This window comes from Chanodichthys erythropterus, chromosome 5, assembly GCF_024489055.1.
Source record: "Chanodichthys erythropterus isolate Z2021 chromosome 5, ASM2448905v1, whole genome shotgun sequence".
NCBI lineage: Eukaryota > Metazoa > Chordata > Actinopteri > Cypriniformes > Xenocyprididae > Chanodichthys > Chanodichthys erythropterus.
The window spans coordinates 25,645,140-25,672,551 of record NC_090225.1 but is presented as its reverse complement, the minus strand read 5'-3'; the positions used below and the strand labels follow the sequence as shown (position 1 = coordinate 25,672,551).

The 27,412-nt window shown below is 37.5% G+C and overlaps 1 protein-coding gene across 10 annotated transcripts in view; it reads right to left on the bottom strand.

The window, feature by feature from the left end:
• pde10a (phosphodiesterase 10A) overlaps positions 1-27,412 on the bottom strand; it is a 156,031-nt gene that overhangs the window by 33,186 nt on the left and 95,433 nt on the right. For 7 of the 10 annotated variants that reach the window (XM_067386703.1, XM_067386708.1, XM_067386705.1 and 4 more), the window contains 8 exons: positions 19,750-19,778; positions 13,377-13,500; positions 7,850-7,899; positions 6,938-7,078; positions 3,776-3,931; positions 2,101-2,151; positions 1,082-1,140; positions 384-435 (listed from right to left, as the gene is read on the bottom strand). In XM_067386703.1, coding sequence (XP_067242804.1) covers positions 384-435; positions 1,082-1,140; positions 2,101-2,151; positions 3,776-3,931; positions 6,938-7,078; positions 7,850-7,899; positions 13,377-13,500; positions 19,750-19,778 — 662 coding nt within the window. The remainder of the gene's footprint in view (positions 1-383; positions 436-1,081; positions 1,141-2,100; positions 2,152-3,775; positions 3,932-6,937; positions 7,079-7,849; positions 7,900-13,376; positions 13,501-19,749; positions 19,779-27,412) is intronic. The other 3 variants (XM_067386704.1, XM_067386706.1, XM_067386711.1) reach the window with 1 other exon arrangement.

The window sequence follows — 27,412 nt, the reverse complement described above, 5'->3', positions numbered from 1 at the left end:
CTGACCTAATTGAATCACTTCCTGTGCTGCTTTGCTCAACAGGAAGGAGGGGACATAGACATGAGGGGGCCAATGGTCTTGTATGAATATCTGCGTTTCTGTGTGTGTGTGTGTGTGTGTGTGTGTGTGTGCGAGTGAGACCTAGAGAACACAAACATGTGAGTAAATGTGAAAAAGAACATTTAACAACAAGCCCAAAGGCTGGTAGGGTGAGCAGTGTCTTGTGGGGGTTATCATAGAACATGGTAAATAAATGAGAGAAGGTCTTTCATAACACAAATCTCTTTGGCGTTGATGGTGACACAGATGAGCGACAGAAGAACAGCATGTTTGGCCTCATGACCAAGCATGTGACCCAACTGAGAGAGGGAAAATCTACTCACCATGATATGTTCAAGTAGAGAATCTATTGCCACTATGTTGTCAAAGTATGTTCTGTTTGAAATTGAAAAGAGGGAAACATTTGTCATTTGAAAGGTATACACATATGATACAGTATAACACAAATGCATGTATTTTTATAACATTGGTTATTTATTATAATGTTAATTGCCAATAAACATTGAAATATTTCAACAGTAGAAGGAGAAGGTCTTGAAGGAATCTCATAAACACATATCAGGGTACATTTAACACAAAAATCAAAAGGATATTGGAAGGGTTTAAGATTACACATTTTTTTAGGATTAATTTTTTTTGTTTTGTTTTTGGCATTATGACTTCATGGTAATTAAACATATTGCCTATACATTACTGTAATGCCTAATATTCATGAAAATAATGTCACAATGCAAAACGACTTTTATTCTTAGCAAAAAAAAAAATTCTTTTTAGCAAATTTTTGGTATGAGGACCAGTATTGCCAGATTGGGTGGTTTTGAATTTGATTGTGAGGGTAAAAACTGGTTTGGGAGGGTGGGCAAAATTCGGGATGGTTTGGGGTTAGTTTGGCGGTTTTCAAGCATTTAAATTTTATTGGCTAGCTGTGTGCCAATCAGTCATCCTGACGTTACTAAACACATTTCTTGAGATTCCATCAATACACACTTAAACATAAGCATAAACAAAGCAACTTGCTTACTTTGACACATCTAGGAGAAAGTCGTTGAGTTCCGTCTGTTTAGCGAGACCTCTGCAGACCTGAAAAAACAAAAACAAAAGAGGAACAGGACGTTTGAAGAAATTATTCTCTAACTGAATTCCATGTGTAACTGATCATGTTGATCACCAGCCATCAATCTTTTTAAAATGTTTTGATCTATAATCTCAGTGCAAAAGCTGCTAATACTTCACTGCTTCATTCTCCATCAACTTGTTCTTTTTTTTTTTGCTAGAAAATGTCTTTTGATCTACATAGAAATAAAACATAATACATAATTTGGCTAGAGGGTTAGAAGATGACAGCAGAACCGCCAGCTGAACACACCCTAAAGAAATAGTTCATCTAAAAAATTAAAAAAAAATTCAGTCATCATTTACTCACCCCTTCATGCTAAAACCATATGATGTTTATTTTATTTTTTTTTAATACGTAGAACACTAAAAAGAGAAATTTGTGGAGCAGTACAGTTAGTCACTAAGAGCTGTTGTTGTATGTAAAAGAGCTGTGTACATTTCTTCAGAATTTGATTAAATAATGATTCAGTTGTGATACATTCCTTTAAGGCCTTTTATTAAAATGTGTTACTTATGTGTTACTTATTACTTATGGTCTGCTATGTTCATTGTGACCATGTTCTGATGGTTACCTAACTTCTGAGAAGGTTTGTGTCCCACAGAGAGATTTACTCCCAAAGAGCTCTGTGATGCACAGGGACATTAAAGCCCAGAGTGTTGTCATTCACGTCGTACAATCGTTTATCTACAAACACGACTGCATTGTCATTAATTGCACCTCCTGAGACAAGGGTGTGTTTAATGTGTGGTCTGGTTGCTTACACTGGGCCCACCAGCAGCCTGATCCATGCACACAGTGGATTACAGAAATCAAAACATGTGTGTACAACCAAATCAAACAGCTTATGCAACAGAACTCAAACTGTCGATCTGCAACAACAAGCAAGGTTTAAGCAACACATTGTTTTTCTCAAGCATACTCACCTGAACTTGGTGTATGGCTACAGATGCCCAGGCCAAATTTGCTGTTGCAACCTAAAAAAACAGGGTACACTTAGCCAAAGTTGCAATACGCGCACTTCCAGCACTCCACAAACAGGCAGAACTTCATAGTTCTGTGTGCCTCGCTTGATGGTTGAATGTCTTGTTAGCCAAAATTTTAATACAATACACATTTATTGTTACTATTTTCTGAATTTCAGAGTAGGGCTAGGTAACTCCAGTCCTGGAGGGCCAATATCCTGCAAATTTTATCTCAATCCCTAATCACTAATCACTAAACACACCTGATCTAACATAAGGCTGTTTCCAAAATCGTGCCCTATACCCTCATTTACTGAATTTATTTGGTGCACAGTGTTGCCAACTGCTTTCAATTGAAAATAGCTAAAACTGGTAGCTAAATGTCACTAGATGACATCGTAATGGCAAATTCATTAATCTATATAAAAATGATTATAGATCATTGGGCAAAATAAGAATCTAAATAAGGTTTGTCCAAGAAGTTGCTAAATTTGCCCATAAACTTTTCAAAATAGTCTCAAAAGGGGTGAGGAAGTCACTAAATCTAGTGACAAAATCACTAAATTGGCAACACTGTTGGCGCAATGCTCACAGGGCATTGGTATTGAATGTCCATCGGTTGTACACTTGTTATTGAGGTGCATTATGGGATTGCATGAGTGCACCTACTGTAATAAGGTTCACTATGGACACCGCTACAAATGGCTGTCCCTTCAAATAGTGCACTAATGTAAGGGTATAGAGGCAATTTTTGGACAAATCCAAAAATTTACGTTTAGGTTTACTTAAAAATTACAGGTGCGTTTGATTAGGGATGGCACTAAACTCTGCAGGACAGAGAAAGGAAGTTGCCCTTTTTTCCAATAATAGTAAAGTTATCAAAACTCTGAAATAACACAACAGGAACTAACCAAACCTTTCATAAAGTTTTTTACTTACAATTTTTTACTTATAATCTACTTTGAATTCCTAGATGGCATAAGGTCTGGTCCATATTGCAGCTTGTACTGAACAAGACAGGACCACCCATTTAAAATAACTGAAATTTTGGCATAATTTTTCTTGAAAAAAGGTCCATTGTACATTGTCAATAGTGTAGCAATGTAAAAACAACAGCCACCACAGAAGTCACGTTCAAACCAAGCAGTTTTCTGTAGGTCAACTTGGCTAAATTGTGAAAAACCTGAACTCGTTGCAAAATCTGTGTTGGGAACTCTTTCATCCCTCACGCGAAATTCAAAATCGTGGGGATTCCTATGGAAATGACTGGATTACGCCTATGAAAATTCTCCGAACAACAGTAAATGTGATTGTACCTTTAAACATGAAGAGACTGACTGACCAACATGTGAAGCGACCAATCATAGTTTGTTTTGTTTTTACAGTATGTGCAATTAAGGGGTTCGTTTATCTGAAATAGATAGATTGAAAGTCCGTTTTTTTACACTACTGTGAAATTAAAAATTGTAATTTGTCAAAAAATTAAATGTGTTAATAGAGGCATCCCACAGCTGTTATCCATAGACATTACATTAAAAGCAACCTAAAACATTCCTTGAATAGCCCTGAGGAAAAAGTGCAGCCTGGCTAAAAGAATTTTGTGAGCACAGCCATAGCACTTTCTCCCATAGAGTACCTCCTGGTGGCTGAGGTTGAAGGGCTCTCTGCCCAAGTGGCGGTGCAGCTCCAGGATAGCGATGAGGTCTCCGATGGCGGTGAGGATGGGTAGACACAAAACAGAATGTACACGGATCCCTGAGTCCTGCCCTGTGCCATGAGGGAATCTCTCGTCCTACAGGAGAAAAAAAAAAGAGCACACAGGGATCACTCAGGAAAAGGGGGAGGGGGTGTGTTCTTCAAACCACCCCAAGTCTGTAAGTACAATCAATCAATCAATCAATCAATCAATCAATCAATCAATCAATCAATCAATCAATCAATCAATCAATCAATCAATCAATCAATCAATCAATCAATCAATCAACCAATCAATCAATCAATCAATCAATCAATCAATCAATCAATCTATCAATCAATCAATCAATCAATCAATCAACCAATCAATCAATCTCTAAATATTACAACATTATCAAAAGTGATCATTTTTACACTTTTTCTACATTGCCTGAAAAACATTTTGAGGTAGAATAATATTAATATGAATAATAAAAATAAGAGTTTTATTTGTTATGTACTGAAACAACTGGATCTCAACTGGTCATTAAGTCGTGACCTACATTTTTAGGAATTTGACATATGTACACAGATTTTGATGAATGGAATGCACAGCAAACTGTCTTATCTAGTTACTTATTAAAACATACATTTTCAAAAATAAATAAACATAACTCCTTCACAATTCACATTTTTGGTTTGGGTGTGTGTAATTTATATTGTAGAACAAAACATCAAAGTATCATCAAGTTATGTTTACCACATGCTTTATTTTGCTTATAAATTGAAAAATCCCATCATAAAACCCCATAGGAAAATCTCGAAGGAACCAGCGGTGAATTAGTCTTCCGGGTTCTGACGTCATCCCTGCACCACTCTATATAATGACTCTGACATCATCTCATCTGACAGCAGATACTGAATCAGGACAATGCGAGATACAGGTCAGTGGAAAGGAAAAAATCCCTGCAAGGTCTAGAGATGGGTTTCCACATTTTTAGAACGCTGTGTCATGTACGTGTCATGACACTGCAAAAGATGTAAGTGCAACAGTCAAACACGTCCATCTACTGCGTATACATATTAAAACAATGGAAATGTAGCGCAGTGAAATGGAAAAACAAGTTTTTTCTAACAGAAGAGTCTTTGCAGACGAGTCAGCAGCTTTCACGCATCTTTTTTAAAAATAAAAGTCTTGCATCAGAAAAACATTAAGAAATAAGATTTTGTTGTTGTTGTTTCTTTGACTACCCACTCCCACTCAAAATGGTCTTGCAACCACTGGTGCCAACTATTTTCAAAGGAAAGTAGCTAAAGCCTGCCCAAAAAGTCGCCAAATGTCGCTAGATGACGTTATGCGTAAATTAGCATATTCGTGACGTCATCACTTCTGTTGCATTCTGCCGCCTAATGTGTTTTCTCTCCTAATCCGTGCTCACATACTGCACTTAGGGCTGGGCGATGTATCGAATGCTTTTGTCACGCGCATTTCTTCAGTAAAGCCGGTTCCCTGATTGCCGCTAAATCGCCATCACCTGCTTTCAAATGAAGCGGCATTTAATAGACAGAGCCGTAGATCACTGATAAGACACGCAATATCGCGTTCATTATCGACGGCGATACATATCGATATTGAACGCGATATTGCGTGTCTTATCAGTGAACTACGGCTCTGTCTATTAAATGCCGCTTCATTTGAAAGCAGGTGATGGCGATTTAGCGGTAATCAGGGAACCGGCTTTACTGAAGAAATGCGCGTGACAAAAGCATTCGATACATCGCCCAGCCCTAACTGCACTCTAAAAAATGCTGGGTTAAAAAAAAACAAGCTGGGTAAAATATGGACAAACCCAGCAGGTTGGATTAAAGGGCGCCTATTATGCCCTCTTTCACAAGATGTAATATAAGTCTCTGGTCTGGTCAAGTTTCAGCTTAAAATACCCCACAAATCAAAACATGCCTTTTACTATATTAATATATTGCTGGCTAAAAAAATAAATCCAAAATTGGTTGGAAAAAATGGCTGGGTGAAAACAACCCAATCCCTGGTTTTGTCCATATTTTACCCAGCAGTTTTTAGAGTGTGTATTTTAATACAATATAAAATAATATTATATAGCCGAATGTCAAATAAAGCTGTTCTCATTTCCTATACATATATAGTCTATATAAATGTTTATTTTTTTGTCCGGAAACAGAACGAGTATGATTTAATGAATGACATTTTTATATATTTGTAAATTACATGAATTCACAGAGTTCGGAAACTGGATGAACTAAGGCTCTGTGATAGTGAGTAATATAAGTGATAAGCACGCAAACTACATTCTTTAAATATAAAACAAAGGATCAGAAATAGTGTTTGGTCCGTGCAACACTGTGTGCTCGTGTGTAGCTCGCTTCATTCACGTCTGTCAGCGTGCACTCGTGCTGCTGCTTCTCTCATCCAATAAACAGAGCAGACGCTGAGAGAGGGAGAGAGGTGTGACGGCAGCGGGAAAGCAAGACCTCACGCTCACAGGACAGTGCTGGTGACATTTGAAAAGTTACTGAGGTTTGTCCAAAAAGTCGCTAGATTTGTCGCTAGGTGCTTTTTCGAAAAATAGTCGCTAAAGGGGTCTGAAAAGTCGCTAAATCCAGCGACAAAGTTGGCAACACTGCTTGCAACCCACTTTTGGGTCACGTTCCAACAGTTAAGAAACTCTGCTCTAAAATAACTATTTTGTTATTTTGCCATGCAAAGTCAGTCTTTTTTACCAAAGGATTTCTCATGAAAATAAGAAAATGTTTTACAACATATTTTACTATCATTTAACGGTTGCTGAAGTGTAGCCACAAGGTCACAGCTGAATAGTCCGTTTTAGTGAACATTCAAGATGACGCGTAGCTTAATTGCTCCCAATGTACTGTATGTCAAACTGGACGTGGCATGACACATTCGGTGTAATGACAAATTTCACATCAACTTTAGATAATTTGATAAAATATACATTAGTAGTAGAAATAGCACAATTTACCATAAAAAATTAAAGGAATTATTAATGCAAATACTGTCAATTTGAGCTGTAGTGAAATAAAAAATTTGAGGATTCTTGGAAAAGAGTGAAAACAGCATGTGGCTTACCCCCATGATGTCCTCTACTAGTAGTGTCTTGCGTGTCTTTGCAACGTGAGCGGCGATGGTGGTCCCAAACGTGATGGGACCAGAGGGGATGAGCCCAGGAAGCCCCTCTTTTGCCCCCGTCGGAGTGAACAAACATAAACTCTGTGACAGGGAAAGCAACATCAACAAAACAGCATGACGTTAAAGAAAACATCTTGATTCATCACTGTAACTATAATATTTGTCTGTACTCTCATTATACATTCCTATCACTGAGAAAATACAGCACTTGCCTAAAAACGGTTAATAATACTTTTATTAAGATGCAAAATAATTACATTTGAACTTAAGACTAGATGTACCCACTTAAAGCGGACAGTTATATAATTCTAAAGTAACAGATGAATGATTAAAAATAAAAACACCACAGATTGGTGTATCAATCCATTACTTTCCACAAAATAAAACAGATTAGGCAAAAGAGAAGCCCTTTCTAACTTAGATTGGTCACAATACTAGCCATCCAAGCAAAACCACTCAAGTGGATAAAAGAGAGGAAATGAACATATCAGGGGTCTTGAGTCTTTTAATGCTATAGAAATTCCAGGCCATTTTGAGACAAACAGAACATGTACATGACCAATCAAAGGTTTGGACTCACTTGGCTGAGTTTATGTTTCTCATGATCTTAAGACCTCTAATGCTGCAGTGCTTCGAAATTAGTTTTGCTGACAAAATATAGATTGTTCCTAGTTTTACTGAAGCATCTAAGCAAAAACGGGCTTCTTTGAAGAATCTAAAATATAAAGTAGTCACTAAAAGATTTCCATCTTTCATCCTTCCTTAAATCAAGTTTTTAATGACTATACAGTTTGAGTATATTTCTCAGTGTCAGTACACTGCATCAACCCCATCAGAACAGAAAATACTTACATTGTTACATTCTCCAAGGAAGTAAAGTGCAAATCCATCAGCTTTTGTGGCTGTGGAAAAAAGGGGGAAAAAAAATCAAATAAAAAAATAAGGATGATGTACTGTATCATGTGTTAGACATGTATATTCAAAATGGTACGATCCCAAAGAATTTAACTGGATACAAAAAGGGCCCAGAGATTCAAAATGGCATTTCTAGGGGGGGGGAATGAAAAGCAAAGTGCTAATACACATGGCTAATGTTTTTAACAGATATAATAATTCTTGCACTTGAAGAAGATCCAAGTATTCCAAAGGACCAAAAGAATGTAAAAGAAGAGGGGTGTTTTGAATGAGTGTTTGAACCAAGGTCACAAATTAGCCAGGGCTTGGGGTAAAATTACCACTTAAAGTAGTAAAAATAAAGTCTTCCAATCTGAAAGCTACATCACTTAATTCCCTTTAGCTATGTTTCCACTCAAAGTTGAGAATTTATGTGCAAAATTGGAATATCACATAAAACATTTGCGAATAAAGCACCGTTTCCATCCCATGTGTTCAAGAGAATCATCATTTCCTGGGAATTTGGCGCAAAATATCTGTAATAAATCATAAATGACTTGTGCATCAGAGCAGCAGATGAAACGCAATAAACGCTGTCATGTTATCTTGCATTTGGATGCTGGTGTTTGTGAACGCAATCATGTGAGAAACTTCTTGAAGGTCATTATATCAAATTATTATGATGACAGACTTTGGCTCAGGCATTTCAGAATTACCAAACCAACATTTGAGATGCTGTGCGATGTGATTGGTCCGCTGGTTAGTCCAGTTATCCAATCACATCCACTGTTGAGGCAAAGTCACGTGAGATTTTGTTGCGTATCGAGGGATTTATTCGGTAAACTTGTTTCCATGGTAGTTTATGCGGATATAAAGCGCATGTTTAGAATTCATACGCGACTTGTTGTTTCCATCCAGCAGTTTTTTATGCGATATCCCAAAATGCACAGAAAAATAGGTGAATGGAAATATAGTCATTGAGAATTTATTTCTTAACTGATTCAATTAAGTATTTGACATACTTTTTGAAAACTGATTTGAACACTGTTATACAGCTATGGAAAAAAAATATTTTTTCCATAGCTGTATATAGTTATATAAACTGTTATAGAGTGGAAAAACAAATGCCCCTGAAAAAATCCATATCCAAATATTGCTCCCTAATAAAACATAAGTTAATTTCTGAAACTGTTAAGCACACGCTTCAGTTTGGCGTGCAGTGGCTAGTGCTGGTGTGTGAGACATGCAGGGGGCCGGACTGAATCCCAGTGCTCTGCAGTGCTGCAGCATTCAGATGAAGTGTGGGTGGATGGGAAGTGACAGGCTGAGCACTGCTCAATCAGCGTGTGTGCGGAGGAGAGAGATGGGGAACACCCGTATTTAGACCTTTTAATCTGGATTCACAACACCTTCATCTGTAAGGTTCTCTACCAAGGATGGACTGGGGCTAAAAAGTGGACCTGGACTTTCTGGCACACAGCGGCCAATCACACCTGGCCCACAACACTCCACACCATAAACCCACCAGCATACTTCTTACATTATAATTTGTCTTTCGTGTTGTATATGGCAAATAGTAAATAATTTTCAAGTATTTTTAAACTGCTCTTTTACACAGAGGGACAGTTTAATATGAGTAAAGTTCAATACCTACCATAAAATCAGTCCATATAACACAATGCTTTGGTATGGTCTAGAAGACTTGGAATGTAGTGCAGAATGTGGACTGTTTTAATGGTGCCTTTCTAGTGGTTATAGTATTTGTCCTTTCAGGAGCTTGAGATCTGTCATTTTATGGAATAGAGCTCCAATTGTGAAAAAAAGTGTAATTCTTATGAAAAAATCTTATGAGGATGAAAAATACAGTAAAACCGTAACATTGGGAAATATTATTATCATTTAAAATAACTTTTTTCTCTTTTTGAATATATTGTGAAATTCATTCCTGTGATCAAAGCTGAAATTTCAGCATCATTACTCCAGTCTTTAGTGTCACATGATATTTCAGAAATAATTCTAATATGCTGATTTGCTGCTCAGGAAACATTTCTGATTTTTATCAATGTTGAAAACAATTGTGCGGCTTCAGATTTTTGTGGAAAACGTGATACACTAGCATTCAAAAGTCAGGGGTAAGATTAAAAAAAAAAGAAATTAATACTTTTATTCAATAAGGTCACATTAAATTGATTTAAGTGACAGTTTACATTTATAATTATTTCAAATGATTTATATTTCCAATAAATGCTGTTCTTTTGAACTTTCAGCTAATTGAAGAATCCTGAAAAATAAAACTATCACAGTTTCCTCAAAAATATTAATATGCAAAAACAATTTTCAGCATTAATAATAAAAACCATTATCAATAACTAAGCACAAATAATAACTGATAATAATTAAGAAAATCAGTAATAACAAAGAAAATTAGCATATTCAAAGGATTTCTGAAGGATCATGTGACCTTAAAGACTGGATTAATGATGTTGAAAATTCAGCTTTGATCACAGAAAGAAATTACATTTTAAAATATTTTAAAATGCAAAACAGTTATTTTAAAATGTCATACAGTATTTCATAATATTAGTGTTTTTACTGAATTTTTTATCAAATAAATTCAGACTTCTGTGTTAAAAAGTTTTAATTATTTCAATTATTTCATGAAAAAATGCATGTGAACTAACTAGCAAATTATATTTTTATTTTAGCATATGACATGTTCCTAATCACGGGACTTGAAAGTGAAAGTCGTCAGATTTACCATGTTCTAGTGTAAGTTTGAGAATGATTTGAGAATGAGAATAAATTGAAGCCTGGAAACAGATATACAACCCGAATTCCTGAAATGTTAGGACGTTTTTTAAATTTGAATAAAATGAAAACTAGAAGACTTTCCACAAAATGAGCTCATTTCAAATTTGATGCCTACTACAGGTCTCAAAAAAATTGACACAGGGGCAACAAATAGCTGAAAAAGCAAGACATTTTGAAAAGATTCAGCTGGGAGAACATCTAGCGACTATTTAAGTTAATGGACAAAGACCCACAAAGACCCACCCCCCTTAGTTACTGTTGCTTTGTCCGACAAGCCATGGCACTGTCACCCACATGCAGTGTAAAATACATCGCGGAGCAAAGAGGGCACTGACAACCTGTCGACAGACAAGACAGAGCAGGTTACTTATGATATAAAACAAAGTCCCAGCTTTCAAATTGTGTAATTTTTTTTAAGAAATTCGAACAATAAAAAAAAACATTTTGTGGCTCTTTAATGTGTCGTGACAGATCACTGTAGCGCCTCAGCTCAAGCGGCTCGTGAACCGATCATCTCTTCCTACTAGTTAATTTATATCATCAAATAAACATGAATGACCATGAGAAGGAATGTTGTTTACGCAGAAAGACGTAAATTCACGTAAGTTCACGTAAGTTCAAGTCCACCGAGGTCAATCTTCTAACTCTTATGTTATGATTGGTTAGATCACTTGTCAATCAAACTCCAGGCGAAGGGTCAATTGATATCAGGTCTGTAACATGATTAGCTATAAAAGAGATGTCTTAGAGAGGCAGAGTCTCTCAGAAGTAAAGATGGGCAGAGGCTCTCCAATCTATAAAAGAGTGCTTAAAAAGATTGTGGAAAACAATGTTCCTCAACGTCAAGTTGCAAAGGCTTTGTAAATCTCATAATTTACAGTGCATAACATCCTCAAAAGATACAGAGAAACTGGAGAAATCTCTGTGCGTAAGGGACAAGGATGAAGACATTTATTGGATGCCTGTGGTCTTCGGGCCCTCAGACGACACTGCATCACTCATCAGCATGACTGTGTTAATGACATTACTAAATGGGCCCAGGAATACTTCCAGAAACCACTGTCGGTAAAAAACAATCCACCGTGCCATCTGCAGATGCCAACTATGCCAACATTAGCCATATGTGAACATGGTCCAGAAGCACCGTCGTGTTGTGTGGGCCAAGGCTCATTTAAAATGGACTATTTCAAATTGAAAAAGTGTTCTTTTGAACCAAACGCTGATAACACGCTGGAACACGCTCTTTCCTCTTTAGCCCGAAGGACACGGCGTCTGTGATTTCCAACAAGGAGGTCAAATTTGGACTCGTCTGACGGGCTAAAGAGGAGGGAGACCTTCCAGCGTGTTATCAGCGTTCGGTTCAAAAGCCAGCATCTCTGATGGTATGGTGGTGCATAAGTGCACACGGTATGGGTAGTTCGCATGTCTTGGAAGGCACTATGAAGGCTGAAAGGTATATAAAGTTTTTAGAGCAATATGTGCTCCCCTCCAGACGATGTTTATTTCAGGGAAGGCCTTGTGTATTTCAGCAGGACAATGCAAAACCATATACTGCAGCTATTACAACAGCATGGCTTTGTCGTAGAAGAGTCCGGGTGCTGAATTGGCCAGCCTGCAGTCCAGATCTTTCACCTATAGAGAACATTTGGTAAAAATATTAAAACAAAGACGACCACAAACTCTTCAGCAGCTGGAAACCTATATCAGGCAAGAATGGGACCAAATTCCAACAACAAAACTCCAGAAACTCATAACCTCAATGCCCAGATGTCTGTTTTGAAAAGAAGAGGAGATGTTACACCATGGTAAACATGCCCCATCCCAATTATTTTGAGACCTGTAGCAGGCATCAAATTTAAAATGAGCAAATTTTGTGCATAAAATTGTAAAATTTAAACATTTGTTATGTTATCTATGTTCTACTGTGAATAAAATATTGTCTCAAGTGATTTGAAAGTCTTTTAGTTTTCATTTTATTAAAATTTAAAAAACTTCCCAACATTTCCGGAATTCGGGTTGTACAAACATTCACTCTTATCTTCTGTCTGATATGCTGAAAACTGCTAGGTTAATGCTCCTTTGTGCATTGTGTGACGAATAGCGTAAATGACATTGAAATAAGAGAAATTCAAAAAAGTCAGTAGCAGTTTGCATCCCTGGAAATTAACATTGACGTTTAACATTTTTTTAATCGAAAACAGTTGGCAAATATTTCTGTATTGTCCCGTCATGTTCAGTTGCTTACATCTTCGCATTCTTCAAGCGATGCACTGCTCGGCTTCTGTGAACAGCAAATCCCGCCTTCTTTGATTTGATTGGCTATCTCAAACATTTCGACATTGATGGATGCTTTTAAACCGCTGCACACGCTAAACTGATTTGAATTTTTCTCAAGTGGGCTGCGTGGGCCAATCGTCTGGGCCAACAGAAGGCTATAGGCTATGTAAATTTACTATAATTCATCCTTTCTATACAGTATATATTTACTTTGCAATGGTAAAAAACATTTTCAGTAACATTTTTTATATAATAATGTTTTATAAAACTAATAAGAACAGTTACTTAAGAATTATTAAGTGTTAGGAATGGCTGGACTACCTTTTACCTGAAGTGCATGCTGGGTAATTTGGGCTCTGAGTCTTTGCATATGTGGGTGAGACAGAAAGGCTCTGACCTGTTTTGATGATGTTGCACAACTCATAGAGCAGTAGTTTGTTGTCTCCTCCAGTGTCCAGCCGCTGCTCCATGTAGCTGTTGAGCTCATATACGACGCTCTGCATATTCGTGTCCTGGTACTGCTGGACACAAGAAAGACACACATTCACATGCACTTGCACTGTATGCTGCATTACTCCAGTCTTCAGTGTCACATGATCCTTCAGAAATCATTCTAATTTGCTGAATTGTTGCCCAAGAAACATTTCTTATTATTATCAATGCAAACATTTTTGTGGAAACCGTGATGCATTTGTTGCAGGAACAAACAGTGTTTAATTGAAATTGAAACATTTTGTAAAAATGTTAAAGCCTTTACTGTCACTTTTGATCAGTTTAATTAATCCTTATCAATTTTATTCATCCTCCAAATAAAAGTATTAATTTCTGTAAAAAAAATTAAAAATCTTACTGACCCCAAACTTATAAGCGTTAGTGTAGTGATTTAATTTTTTTGCCGAAAGATAAATGAAGTAAAAGAAATGTACAATGTGAGTATCTCAGATTTATCCTTCCACACAGGAGACTCAATTTATTGACATTTATTTACGTTAAAATCAATTTTGCATTTCGCATTAGGTAACAACTGGGTTCTTAAAAACATAAAAATAGATATTCACAAATACTGTGAAAAACAGACCATTTAATTAGACTGAAAACAGTCTTTCTTTAGGGTTTTTCACACTTAAAATAGTTAACCCTGTGTAATTCTGAACCCCAGGTAAACAGAATCCTGGGTTATCTTGCTTCACATTTCACACTGCTCATATTTTACCCATGGTTAACAATTATTCCTGGGTATTCATAAGCTGATATTCCTTAACCCTGGGTTCTTATTTGCATATTTGTGGTGTCAGCATCATTGATTGGATAAACGCAGCACGCGACTTGTTTAGGCTAGCTAGCTCTAGCATTGTGGATCCTCGTATTGCCAACTGTACTATCGAGTTTATACTGAATGGACATTTCGGACTATAAATGTAAGAATGAAACGGTCTCTTCACTCAAATTGTCGCGTTTTCTTTCAGCATTTGACATTTTTCCTCCCAAACGCTGAATTTACTGTTTATATACAATGTGCAGTGCTTCCGTGACTCTCCAAAGCAGGCAAATATGAGTACACGATCTACAGCATCAAGTTGTAACATTCTAACACCATCATTCCAGACTGTACAAGTTTGGCACTGCAATGTCTGGTTAAAAAGCGGTGCTAGCCCCGCTTTTAAATTACGTGTGAAAGTGTGAAACGTTCCTTTACACTGTAGAAAAAAAAAATGCTGGTTTAACTTAAAAAAGTAAGTTACTTGGTTGCCTTAAAATTTTGAGTTCATTGAAAATAAAAATGAGTTAATACAATGAAGTAGATTGGTTTAATCAACAGAAACTCAAAATATTATGTTATCTGAACCACATTAATTATTGAAGTTGATTTGACAAAAGAAAAAATGTTGTGATATTAAATAATGAAAATAATTTTTTACAGTGTACCCAAGGTTAAAAGCGGTGTTTAGAACGACGATAACCCGGGGTTAAGCACAGTGTGAAAAGATATTTCTGTCCTCCATTCTGGATAGATTTGTTTTACTGAACTTGATGCAATGCATTATGGGACTTGTCTTTGACACTTTTGACATTTTGGCCAAAACAACTTATTCTTAAAAGGCAGTATAAATAAATGAACATCCCATAATGAAGCTTTGCTCTCACAATATTCACGTGAAATATGAAAAAAAAGACCTGTGTAGTCAGTTTTTTCAAATCAGTTTTTTAACATCCAAATCAGGAGGAGTGAACGGCAAAACAAGAATGTCTATTTCTGTCCCTGTGTGAAAGGTCAGAATGGGCCGGTGGATGAGGGGTGTGTGAGGTGCTCCCCCACGGGAACGGCTCCCTACACATCCTGTTTATGTAGACGAACGTGACGCACTGAGGACAGGCGACGTCCCCGCTGTCCTTCTCCAAAAAGTCCTTGTTTCCACAGACCACCCTCCCAGTCTTCTCCAACCCATCCCTGCACACCCCATCCCTGCACACTGTCTCCATCGTGTTCTGCTGTTCCTGTCTCTCTCCAGCGGCCCTGTTTAAATTCTTCATCTCTGTCCCCTAAATCAGCAGGTCTCAGAGCATAGTGGGTGTGCTCCTAACACTAGCCCATTAAAGTGCCAATGATCTTATTAACAGGTCATTGCTTCTGCTCATTTAGATCTGTCACGGGGTTTGTGTTCTCCATGTCATTTGTCATTTAACAGACACTCTCATATCTAGCAGCTGTATGCGTGAGTGTGTGTTGCTTTGTGAATTTTAACAGAAACTTTTAAATGAAGTTCTCCATGAGTGCTTCTCCCCTGATAACCATCCCCACTGTGACACTCTGCCTTTTGGCATGAATGTTCACACTTTTGCCACACACTTACTTTAAAGGTCCCATGACATGCTACTTTTTGGATGCTTTTATATAGGCCTAAGTGGTCCCTAGTACTGTATCTAAAGTCTTATTCCAGAAATTCAGCCTTGGTGCAGAATCTCAGCCCCAAAAGCCAGTCCCACAATGAGCTTTCCTCAAGACGTGCCGTTTCTGGGTCTGTAGCTTTAAATGCTAATGAGGAGGAGAGAGGCGGGGCAAGGTAGAGGGTAGGTGTGGCCTTAACCAGCTTGCGGCTACGGTACCATGCGCTAATGTTGACAGTGGATGTATCGCAATGGCTCGTAAACACGCAGTCAAGCAGTTCAAGCTTTTCAGTTTAACCTAGAATCTGATCCAGATGGAGAAGCACCGGATGAAGAACTTGCAACTCAGCGGCTACAGCAGGACGTCTCCGAATGGTTAGTTTAAAACATTGTGTCTGGATATGGTACTTTAGTTGGTTTATGTATGCTGTTACAGTTATTATCATGTAGCTAATGCTAGCCTACATTGTTAGCTCTTCATGTTGCTCTGATTTACTATCGTATATAAATTTTATATATATAATTATCAGCTATAAACACTAACCAGCACGACTAAATTAGTCAGACCTCTGCCATTATTACAAATACCTTTTTGGATAGGTGGCGTTGTGGAAAATGTGCTACCATGCCAACATCATTTACATGTTTACATATTTTATATTTCGTAAATCTTAAAAGTTTTTACAATCTTTCTTATTAAAATTACATCAAGCATCAAATGTGAATATCACGTGCACCATAACACCAACAGCAGAACAGTTATCCAAACAACAAAGAAATGTTCAACACTTGCATTACAGTGTGTGTATTCACACACATACTTGATGCTGTCTACCTTTACATTAGCGACAGTAACTGGGCTGTATTGGCCCACGTTAAGGAAACAGTCGTAGGTGAAATGTGTGGCGCAGACATACAAAGTTGTATCGGCGCATTACCAGAGAAAATAAAATTAATCCACTGTTTCTTCATTGCCTCGGATGAAGGAACTAAAAAAATACTAAGGTGTTCATTTGTACATCCAGACACTGAGCAACTGCCATGCTTCGCTCGTTTGCAAGCCATGATGTCTCTCGAGGAAAAAAATTATTGTGCTCGAATCTCACTGTAGTAGCTCATTTTCTCATGGGCGGGCAAAGCAGGGAAGGGGGGGTTGGGCGGGGGGTTGGGGTAACCTTTCCCCTTATGACGACATATAGGGAAGATTCCAAATTGGGCAGTCTGAGCTTTCATTTTCTCAATTTACCCAGTGCCGGCTTTACACCCATTGCCTTTTCTAGCCACTGGGGGACCATATGCAGGCTAGGGGAACTCATATTAATGTAAAATCACATCACTTTTTTTTTTTTTTCTGTTTAAATGTAAGAGATCCATTTCATTCTACAACATTGATTCCTCATGATATAACTGCTTTAAGGTTAACCTGTCACGGATCCCTTGTTCCCCTGGACTCCATTTCCCATCATCCTCCTGTTCTCCACACCTGCACGCACTTCCCTCGTCAGCTCCTCATCATCACGGATCACCTGCACCTGGACTCTATTGTCAGCACTCCCCATATATTGCACTCACTCCCTGCACTCCTTGTCCGTTCTCTGTTTGTGTTAGTGTTTGTATGGTGTTCTCTGCCTTCGTTTATATTAAAGTATTGAATGTATTGTGGAAATCCGTATCTGCCTCATCTCTACACCAGCAAACGTAACATAACCCTATAAAGGCTACTGCATCATATTTGATAAGCACATTTCTAAGGCCTCTAAATTACAGACATGATCAAAACTTTGCTGTTGTACATTATCTACTACATGCTGTCTGTCGTCTGATTGATGGTTTATACTTTTTTTAGCATGTAAAAGTCTAGAATAATTGTAAAAACATCCCCCTTCTGGTTGTGATACATGTGTCTTTTTGCTGTGAAATCTTTAATGATTTTTATAAAGTAGACATAAGAATAACTTTTATTATGTAAGTAATATTTAAAGAAGCTACTTAGGTTTACTTTATTATCCATACATAATTTTCAGAAAACAGTGTGAGGGTCAAATATGATACATGAGGATTTGAGAAATGTTTATTTGTACATTTCTCAATCATTGTATTACATTGCATCATATGTTTTGCCCCCTACAATAAAAACTACAGAGCTTCATAAAACTAAACATTTAAATACCATCTTAATAAGACATATTTTTGAGAGATATAGTGTGGCAGCCAATACTTAAGTATCTCACAGAAGTGTGTACACCCCTCACACCTTTAATGTGACAACACTGAAGAAATGACATTTTGCTACAGTGTAAAGTAGTGAGTGTACAACTTGTATAATAGTGTAAATTTGCTGTCCCCTCAAAATAACTCAACACACAGCCATTAATGTCTAAACCGCTGGCCAAGTGAAAATGTCCGAATTGGGCCCAATTAGCCATTTTCTCTCCCCGTTGTCATGTGACTTGTTAGTGTTACAAGGTCTCAGGTGTGAATGGTGAGCAGGTGGGTTAAATTTGGTGTTATCGCTCTCACTCTCTCATACTGGTCACTGGAAGTTCAACATGGCACCTCAGGGCAAAGAATTCCCTGAGGATCTGGAAAAAAATAATTGTTGCTCTACATAAAGATGGCGTAGGCTATAATAAGATTGCCAAGGACCTGAAACTCAGCTGCAGCACGGTGGCCGAGACCATACAGCAGTTTAATAGGACAGGTTCCAATCAGAACATGCCTCACCATGGTCGACCAAAGAAGTTGAGTGCACGTGCTCAGTGTCATATCCAGAGGTTGTGTTTGGGAAATAGACGTATGATTGCTGCCAGCATTGCTGCAGAGGTTGAAGGGGTGGGGGTTCAGCATGTCAGTGCTCAGACCGTACGCCGCACACTGCATCAAATTGGTCTGCATGGCTGTCATTCCAGAAGGAAGCCTCTTCTAAAGATGATGCACAAGAAAGCCTGCAAACAGTTTGCTGAAGACAAGCAGACCAAGAACATGGATTACTGGAACCATGTCCTGTGGTCTGATGAGACCAAGATAAACTTATTTGGTTCAGATGGTGTCAAGCGTGTGTGGCGGCAACCAGGTGAGGAGTACAAAGACAAGTGTGTCTTGCCTACAGTCAAGCATGGTGGTGGGAGTGTCACGATCTGGGGCTGCATGAGTGCTGCCGGCACTGGGGAGCTACAGTTCATTGAGGGAACCATGAATAAGCAGAGCATGATCCCCTCCCTTCGGAGACTGGGCCGCAGGGCATTATTCCAACATGATCACAACCCCAAACACACCTCCAAGACGACCACTGCCTTGCTAAAGAAGCTGAGGGTAAAGGTGATGGACTGGCAAAGCATGTCTCCAGACCTAAACCCTATTGAGCATCTGTGGGGCATCCTCAAACGGAAGGTGGAGGAGCGCAAGGTCTCTAACATCCACCAGGAGGAGTGGAAGAGGACTCCAGTGGCAATCTGTGAAGCTCTGGTGAACTCCATACCGAAGAGGGTTAAGGCAGTGCTGGAAAATAATGGTGGCCACACAAAATATTGACACTTTGGGCCCAATTTGGACATTTTCACTTATGTGGCCAGTGGTTTAGACATTAATGGCTGTGTGTTGAGTTATTTTGAGGGAACAGCAAATTTACACTGTTACACAAGCTGTACACTCAACTACTTTGCATTGTAGCAAAGTGTCATTTCTTCAGTGTCACATGAAAAGATACTGTATATGCATGTTATGTCTGCTATACTGTTATAAGATCTCATTGATTAACATCTATCAGCACAGTACATATAAGTATATCATGTAAACACATAAAATGTATTATTTTCAATGTCAGGCTTTACTGGGTTAAAGAAACGCACATACACACACACACACGAAAGTGATGCATCACTTACCCTGCTAACTTCTTTAGCTGAGGAGTCATCTGTTAAAATACAAAAGAAAACCATGTCAAAACAAATGAAGATGATCATATACTGTAACACAAAGTCACTTTCATGGATGACTGGGCAGAATGTCCCTTCATTTGCATGAAGCATATTTTATTTTGATTTATTATGTGTCCCATTTTTTCTGAAGTCTTGTGCATTTACTTCTATATATATGTGTTTAAATGTATTTAATTTATGGACTTTTTCTGCCTTTAATTATATGAATGAATGAATGAATGAATGAATGAATGAATGAATGAATTTGATGACCCTTCATTTGCATGTTTTATTTTGATTTATTACATGTCCCTTTTTTTTTTTTTTTTTTTTTTTTACATAGTCTTGTGTGTTTTTATTATATATATATATATATATATATATATATATATATATATATATATATATATATAATTATTATAATTAATTTATGGACTTTTTATGCCTTAATGAATTACTTTGTGGGATATCAACAAGAAAAGAGTAACACATGAGAAACAGGATCAAAACACAGCACAACGTGACATGCACTGACCGCTGTGTCACAGTTACAACACAAACACAAAAACAAACACAATTTAATGTGTAGCTATGCTAAAACTGACTCCAGTGTCCTGACCAGGTGCCATGTTACACATTGACAGAATTGCAGTCAGAACAATATACAAAACCCTGCTCTGTGTAGCAGAATTTTGGGTCAGTGAGAGCAGAATGCAACAGAATAAAAAAACAACCAACAAAAACTTCTGTCACCTTCCTAATTGTCAGATTTGCAACTGATTAAGAAAAAAAAACTGCATTTTTTTCTTAATCAGTTTTCAAAACCCCTGCCTGGTTGGAACACAGTGTTAAGCATTCAGTGAGTAACTCATGTAGCCAAACTGACAATTTTCCATTGTACTGATGAGTGTTCTTCAAAACTCAAGCTTCAAATTAAGCAAAAGTTTTTATAATCTGATACCCAAGCCCTTGGTAAATATCAGATTGCAAAAGATAGAATGGCTTGCAAAATCTCCATCTACCTACAAACACAAACATGACATGCAGACACAAACGTACATCCAGATGAGCAAGGAGAATTTGTGAGAAATTGCCACCTCTTTTTGTTCTCCTGAGAAACCATCTGTATCTGAGGTCAGTGGGTTTGTAAAACCTGGGGACATTCAGCAAACTCTTCCTACTGGCTTCCCTCATTAGAAAGAAGCTCAGTCAGAATGCAAAACACAGGAAGTGATGCATATGAACGTCTTGTAGAATGTATCTCTGTGCAAGCATTACAGCTCACTCGCAACAGCAAGTAATGTGGCATACGTCAGACTGCTCACAGGTGCCGATGTGGTCCTAAGTTTACATACAATTTTTATGATGCCTCTTTTTTTTTTTTAATTATTAGCATTTTGTAGATTTTGCAAGGGGTGTGTAAACATATGACCACAACTGGACTTGAGTGGCTAAACAGTCTCTAAGTTATTTAATTACAGAACAAACAGAATAAAATCAAAATAAATACAATTAACAATAATTTTCATAACTGATTATAACTGAGAATGTCTCAATTTATTTCAAAAGCCTTAGACCTAAAGTCCAAATGTTTGGCATAAAATATTCACAGGCACAGCTTTGTTTTGTTTTGTTTCAAGGAAAGTTTGGCATTGGACACACTTTGAAATGTTTAAAGAGTAAAAAACTGTTGGTATGTTCATTATGTTTAATTGTTTTAAATTTTTCTAAATCCTAAAATGTATTTATTTCCAGTTATTCCCTTTCAATGTGGTCTCAAGACTTTCGGACCCAAGGTCATGACCCAAATGGCACCCTACATCCTTGCGGTTAACACTAGCAATCAAGTGATCGGGGGTGCAAAGTGGACATAAAAGGAGCGTTCATGAGCACCCTTCTGAAACCAAAAATGATGAATGGGACACTCTAGTGATTCTTAACCAGAGCAAACTTTCAAGGGGGCCTCAAGATGATTAAAATAACACAACATCAAGATATTTATTGTTTTAATTCACCCCCTCAACAACCTACTACGGTTCCCATGGTTTGGAAAACCTGGATAAATGAGGTAGCCTGATTCTAAAAGTGTGATTTGAAACCTGGAACAGTAATACAAATTAAAATCTTAAAACTCCATGGGCATTTTGTTCTTAAATCTTAATCTTTATCACAAACAACAGTAAAGTCATATGAATTTATTTTTTTTTGACTCTACTGTCACCTGATGGACCTTTGGCTTGCTTAGACACAAATGGATGAGAACAAAATTTGAACTGAATCGAATCAACAACAACAACAAAAACACTTTATTAGGGGCTTTATTAGGCGTTTCGGATATTGGTGCAGACAAAAAGTTTGAGAATCACTGCTTTACGGTCTTGTGGCCTTTGTAAGTCCACAAGACCATAAGTGTACATGAAGTGCACCATTTGGAACAGAGCCCAACTGTACTTTATATTTCCTTGTCCTTTAGTTCTTAGTATGAATGGACATTTAGACTAGAGAACAGATCGGCAAGTCTAACTTTCATAAGCAGAGACACACATCAGATCACTTGTATCAGCTATAGATTTGGTCTCTTTTGATTCCCTTTTGACATTGGCAGGCACTATGTCTAATCAGCCATTTATATCATCTTGTAAATCTGACACTGTGCACTTTTAGCACAATCCATGTTCAGGAGAACACTGCGGGACCTGCAAGTATGGCAGTGTCTCCTTCTGCCGTTCCATTTCGCAAACAAATATGATGACAATATGGCTATGATGACAGTTCCTGGCCTACACAGACAAGAGTCTGTCTACATAGGCAGCTTCCTTCAAACTGCAACAGAGCCACATGAACCAACAAGTGACTGATCTGGAACACTCCACATATAGGCAGCAACTTACATGACAGACAAAAACGCTCCGAAAGCTAAGCAAACGACAGACGGCACACTGATTACAAAAGAGTTTCCTGTTAGCATTTTGCTAACCTAATGCAGCATACTCTAAACTTAGTTTAAAAGTGCACGGACAAAAATCGATTAAAATAGCCCCAACCTTTTTACATTGATATTTTAGGCTACTGAATAAATTAGATGTTTTTTACATTTACACGTCTGTCAAACTTCCTCCATCTTGGAGGGATTTTTTCATTGAACTCGTCATTATGGCATTTTTCTGAATCTGTAAGGTATCTATCTTTTGAAAGTGCACATGTGATGCATTAAATTGATGTCTACATAAGAAGCTCACTAGGTTTTAGAAAAGAGCCTAGAAGTGTCTCTCTACCCAGGTTCTGCTGGGCAGCTAAGGGAGGGCAATATTCCACTTTGCGCCACAGGCTACCTATGCTCACGTCATACTTGTTCCATTTCTGGTATTCCCAGATGGAAATCTTTGGTAATCAATGCAGGGACATGCAGATGTGTTTCTGTCAAGCTCTCAGTGGACAAAAATCTGCCTAAGATTGTTTGTGTAAATTGAAAAGAAGCATGAAAAGTAAAGCAGATATCCACAGTTTGATCTTATGTCAATAAGTACCTTATTGTGGCAATCAAAAACATGTATTGTACTTACAATTGGGCAAGGCATTACACCCTATTTAATATAAATTATTCTCAGTGGTAATCAATTGATCTTAACTTGTACTGAACACAGAACATTACTTTAAAATAATTTCAGTTATCCTAGCTTAATGTGCAGACACAAGCCATTGACTTTAAAACAACTATGTAAGCTGATTTTGACTCAAAATATATTTTTTGAGCCAAGGAGGTCTATAATACCCGTAGAGAGTCATTAACATTCCAATTTATCTCAATGAAAGATGCTTGGCTGGTGCATATATGGTGGATATGGAGAACAGAACAAACCCATTTGGAAAAGGGTCTGGTGCAGAAATTAAACAGAGCAGTTAACAATGAAAAATGATTTATTTTCTTAAAACACATTTCTGGTGTCTTGCAAACTATTTTTTCTTCATAAAATTTTTCAAAAAATGTAACAGTTTTTGAAATGACTGACATCATCAAGCTCTTTATTTTCAACCCATACTTTCAACCACTTTCACCATTCAATCAATATCTGATGGATAAAAAATAGATTAATGGTTTAATAATGGAGTGCTAGGCAATGTACCACACTGAACCAAGAAAGTGACAAAATGGTGAATGCAATTATCACTAATTTAATGAATGAACAGAATGTATTAATAAATTCTTAGAAATTCTTTGAAATATGTCCAGACATTCCCTGTCTGGCGCCAAGCTGGATACAAACTACACATTCAAGCAGCTTCCTCTTCTATTATTGAATTACAGCACATTTCAGGATTTTCTAGGCACACGTCATTGCCGGCTCTCCTTAATGGCAAAGGTCATCAAAGGCCATTAGGTTAAAGACAGACTGAATGAGTATGTCATGAATCGCACTGTGCGCACACACACACATGTGTGTGTATGTGACAACGTGACACAGGACCAGTCCAAATGTAACATTTCTCTGGAGGCAGAACGGCGAAAGGTTTGGGATTTATCAATTACTAAAAGACTGCATATGTGTGAGAAGAAAACAGGGCCAGTGGGACACTAGATGAGAATAAGGTGCAGGGAGCTGACGTCACTGGGGCCTTGGGGGTCCTTGTTAGTCTCAACCGAAGCACAGGCACTTCATCTACTGTACACACACTATAACACAACACATTATTAGTAGTGCTTGCTAATATTTAAGGTTAGGGATTTGAAAACAACAACAAAAAAAACTACCACTTAGTATTAAAAGATTAGTTGACCCAAAAAGGAGAATTCTGTCATCGTTTATTCACCCTCACGTCATACGTCATGTTACTTCTTTCTTCTGTGTAAGACAAAAGGAGAAACTGTGAATAATGTGGTCACTCTTTTACAACAATGAATGGTGACCAGAGCTTTTAAGCTTCAAAAAGAATACAAAAGATGTCATATGTCATATTGATTAAAAGGGGTTTTAAAAGGTGATTCATATTCTGTAATATTATGGATTTAACTACACTGACACTAACAGATAAGAACAAAATTTGAACTGAATTGAGCTGGATAAATCGACACCATTATTAAACTGAACTAAAATGAATCAATACTGAACATGAGCTGAACAATGACACTATTGTCTTCAGCAGAGCTGCTTATAGATGAATTGAAATTGTTTCATAATTGAACTTTGCAACATTGGCAAAGTTATTGATCTAAATTGAAACAATTCTGATCAAAATTGAGCTGAATAATGACACTTCTGTACAGCTGCTTTACATCTTCAATTTAATATGTTTCATAGTTGATTCATTTTACAACATTAAAGGTGCCCTAGAATCAAAAATTTAATTGACCTTGGCATAGTTGAATAACAATAGTTCAGTACATGGAAATGACATACATTGAGTTTCAAACACCATTGCTTCCTCATTCTTATGTAATTCTCATTTGTTTAAAAGACCTCCGAAGAACAGGCAAATCTCAACATAACACCGGCTGTTACATAACAGTCGGGATCATTAATATGTACGCCCCCAATATTTGCATATGCCAGCTCATGTTCAAGCCATTAGACAAGGGCAGCCAGTATTAAAGTCTGGATCTGTGCACAGCTGAATCATCAGACTAGGTAAGCAAGCAAGAACAACAGCGAAAAATGGCAGATGGAGCGATAATAACTGACATGATCCATGATATCATGATATTTTTTGTGATATTTGTGAATTGTCTTTCTAAATGTTTCATTAGCTCCACAAGCTTTCCACAAGATTTTGGAGTGTTTCTGTGGGAATTTTTGCCCATTCAACCAGTAGAGCTTTTGTGATGTCAGGCACTGATGTTAGATGAGAAAGGCCTGGCTCCAGTTCATCCCAAAGATGATGTCAGGACTCTGTGCAGGCCAGTCAAGTTCTTTCACACCAAACTTATTCTACCATGTCTTAATGGACCTTGCTTTGTGCAGTGGGGCACAGTCATGCTGGAATAGAAAAGGGCATTCCTCAAACCGCTCCCTTCACTGGAAGTAAAGGGCCAATCCCTGAAAAACTGTCCCATACCATTATCCATCCTCCACCAAATATTACAGTTGGCACAATGCAGTCAGGCAGGTAATGTTCTCCTGGCATCCGCCAAATTCAGACTCACCCATCAGACTGCCAAACAGAGAAGCATGATTTGTCACTCCTCATAACACGTTTCCAATGCTCCAGAATCCAGCGGTGGCGTACTTTACACTAATTCATGTGACGCTTGGCGTTGTACTTGGTGATGTGAGGCTTGCATGCAGCTGCTCGGTCATACAAAAAACCCATTCCATGAAGCTCCCGCCACACATTTTGTGTGCTGATATTAATTAAACTAGCAGCAGAAATAAAATTTCACAAACTGACTTTTGTAAAGGTGGCATCCTCTCACAGTACCATGCTTAAATTAACTGAGCTCTTCAGAACGATCAATTTTTTTCATAAATGTTTGTAAATGCAATTGTCTGAATTCAATAATTAACTGGTATGTTGCAATACTTTTTTCCATATAGTGTAAGTAGCTCTTGTAGATAAAGGGCACAAATGTATAAAATTTCATCTGTCTTTATAAACTGCTACAGTAAACTGCTAACTCCATTACAGAGAGACCAATAGAATGAAGCAGAAAGAGAAATATCACAGAGCTTTTATGGCTTTTTACAAAACTGGAAAAAGTATCAGTATCGCTTAATGGAGTAATATGGCAGCAAAACTTATTTTAAAAATAGACAGATAAAAAACAACAGGTGTGATTCTCAGTGTGACTACTGGTGCTTTCAAGTCCTCCTGTAAAGTTCGTATTTACGAGGCAGGAAGTTGTGTTTACGACGGCAGGTGCATTCAAGTCACTTTCGTCGGAGTAAGATGGCGTTGTACTTTCTCAAAAATACAGCACTTCTATTTCTAGAAAATGAATTACAAAAAATGTGCATCAGGTGTGTTTCGGTTTTTATTTTTTTATTAATTTATGAAGCCACTGTAAACTTTATTGTCATATATTATATTGTTATATTATAATGCTATCATATTTTGTGCAGGCAATTAGCTTAATTCGTTGTAAACAGAAAAGCCTGACAATGTCACTGCTTAAAGGGTTAGTTCACCCAAAAATGAAAATAATGTCATTTATTACTCACCCTCGTGTCGTTCTACACCCGTAAGATCTTCGTTCATCTTCGGAACACAAATTAAGATATTTTTGATTAAATCCGATGGCTCAGCGAGGCCTGCATAGACAGCGGTACTTCCTCTCTCAAGATCCATAACCATGCTAAAAACATATTTAAATCAGTTCATGTGAGTACAGTGGTTCAACCTTAATATTATAAAGCGACAAGAATATGTTTTTTGCACCAAAAAAACCCAAAATAACGACTTTTCAACAATATCTAGTGATGGCCGATTTCAAAACACTGCTTCAGAGCGTTATGAATCTTTTGAGTCAAATCAGTGATTCGGATCGTGTATCAAACCGCTAAACTGCTGAAATCACATGATTTAGGCGCTCCAAACCACTGGTTCAATTCGTAAAGCTCCTAAGCTTCATGAAGCAGTGTTTTGAAATCAGTCATCACTAGACATTGTTAAAAAGTTATTTTGGGGGGAGGTTTGG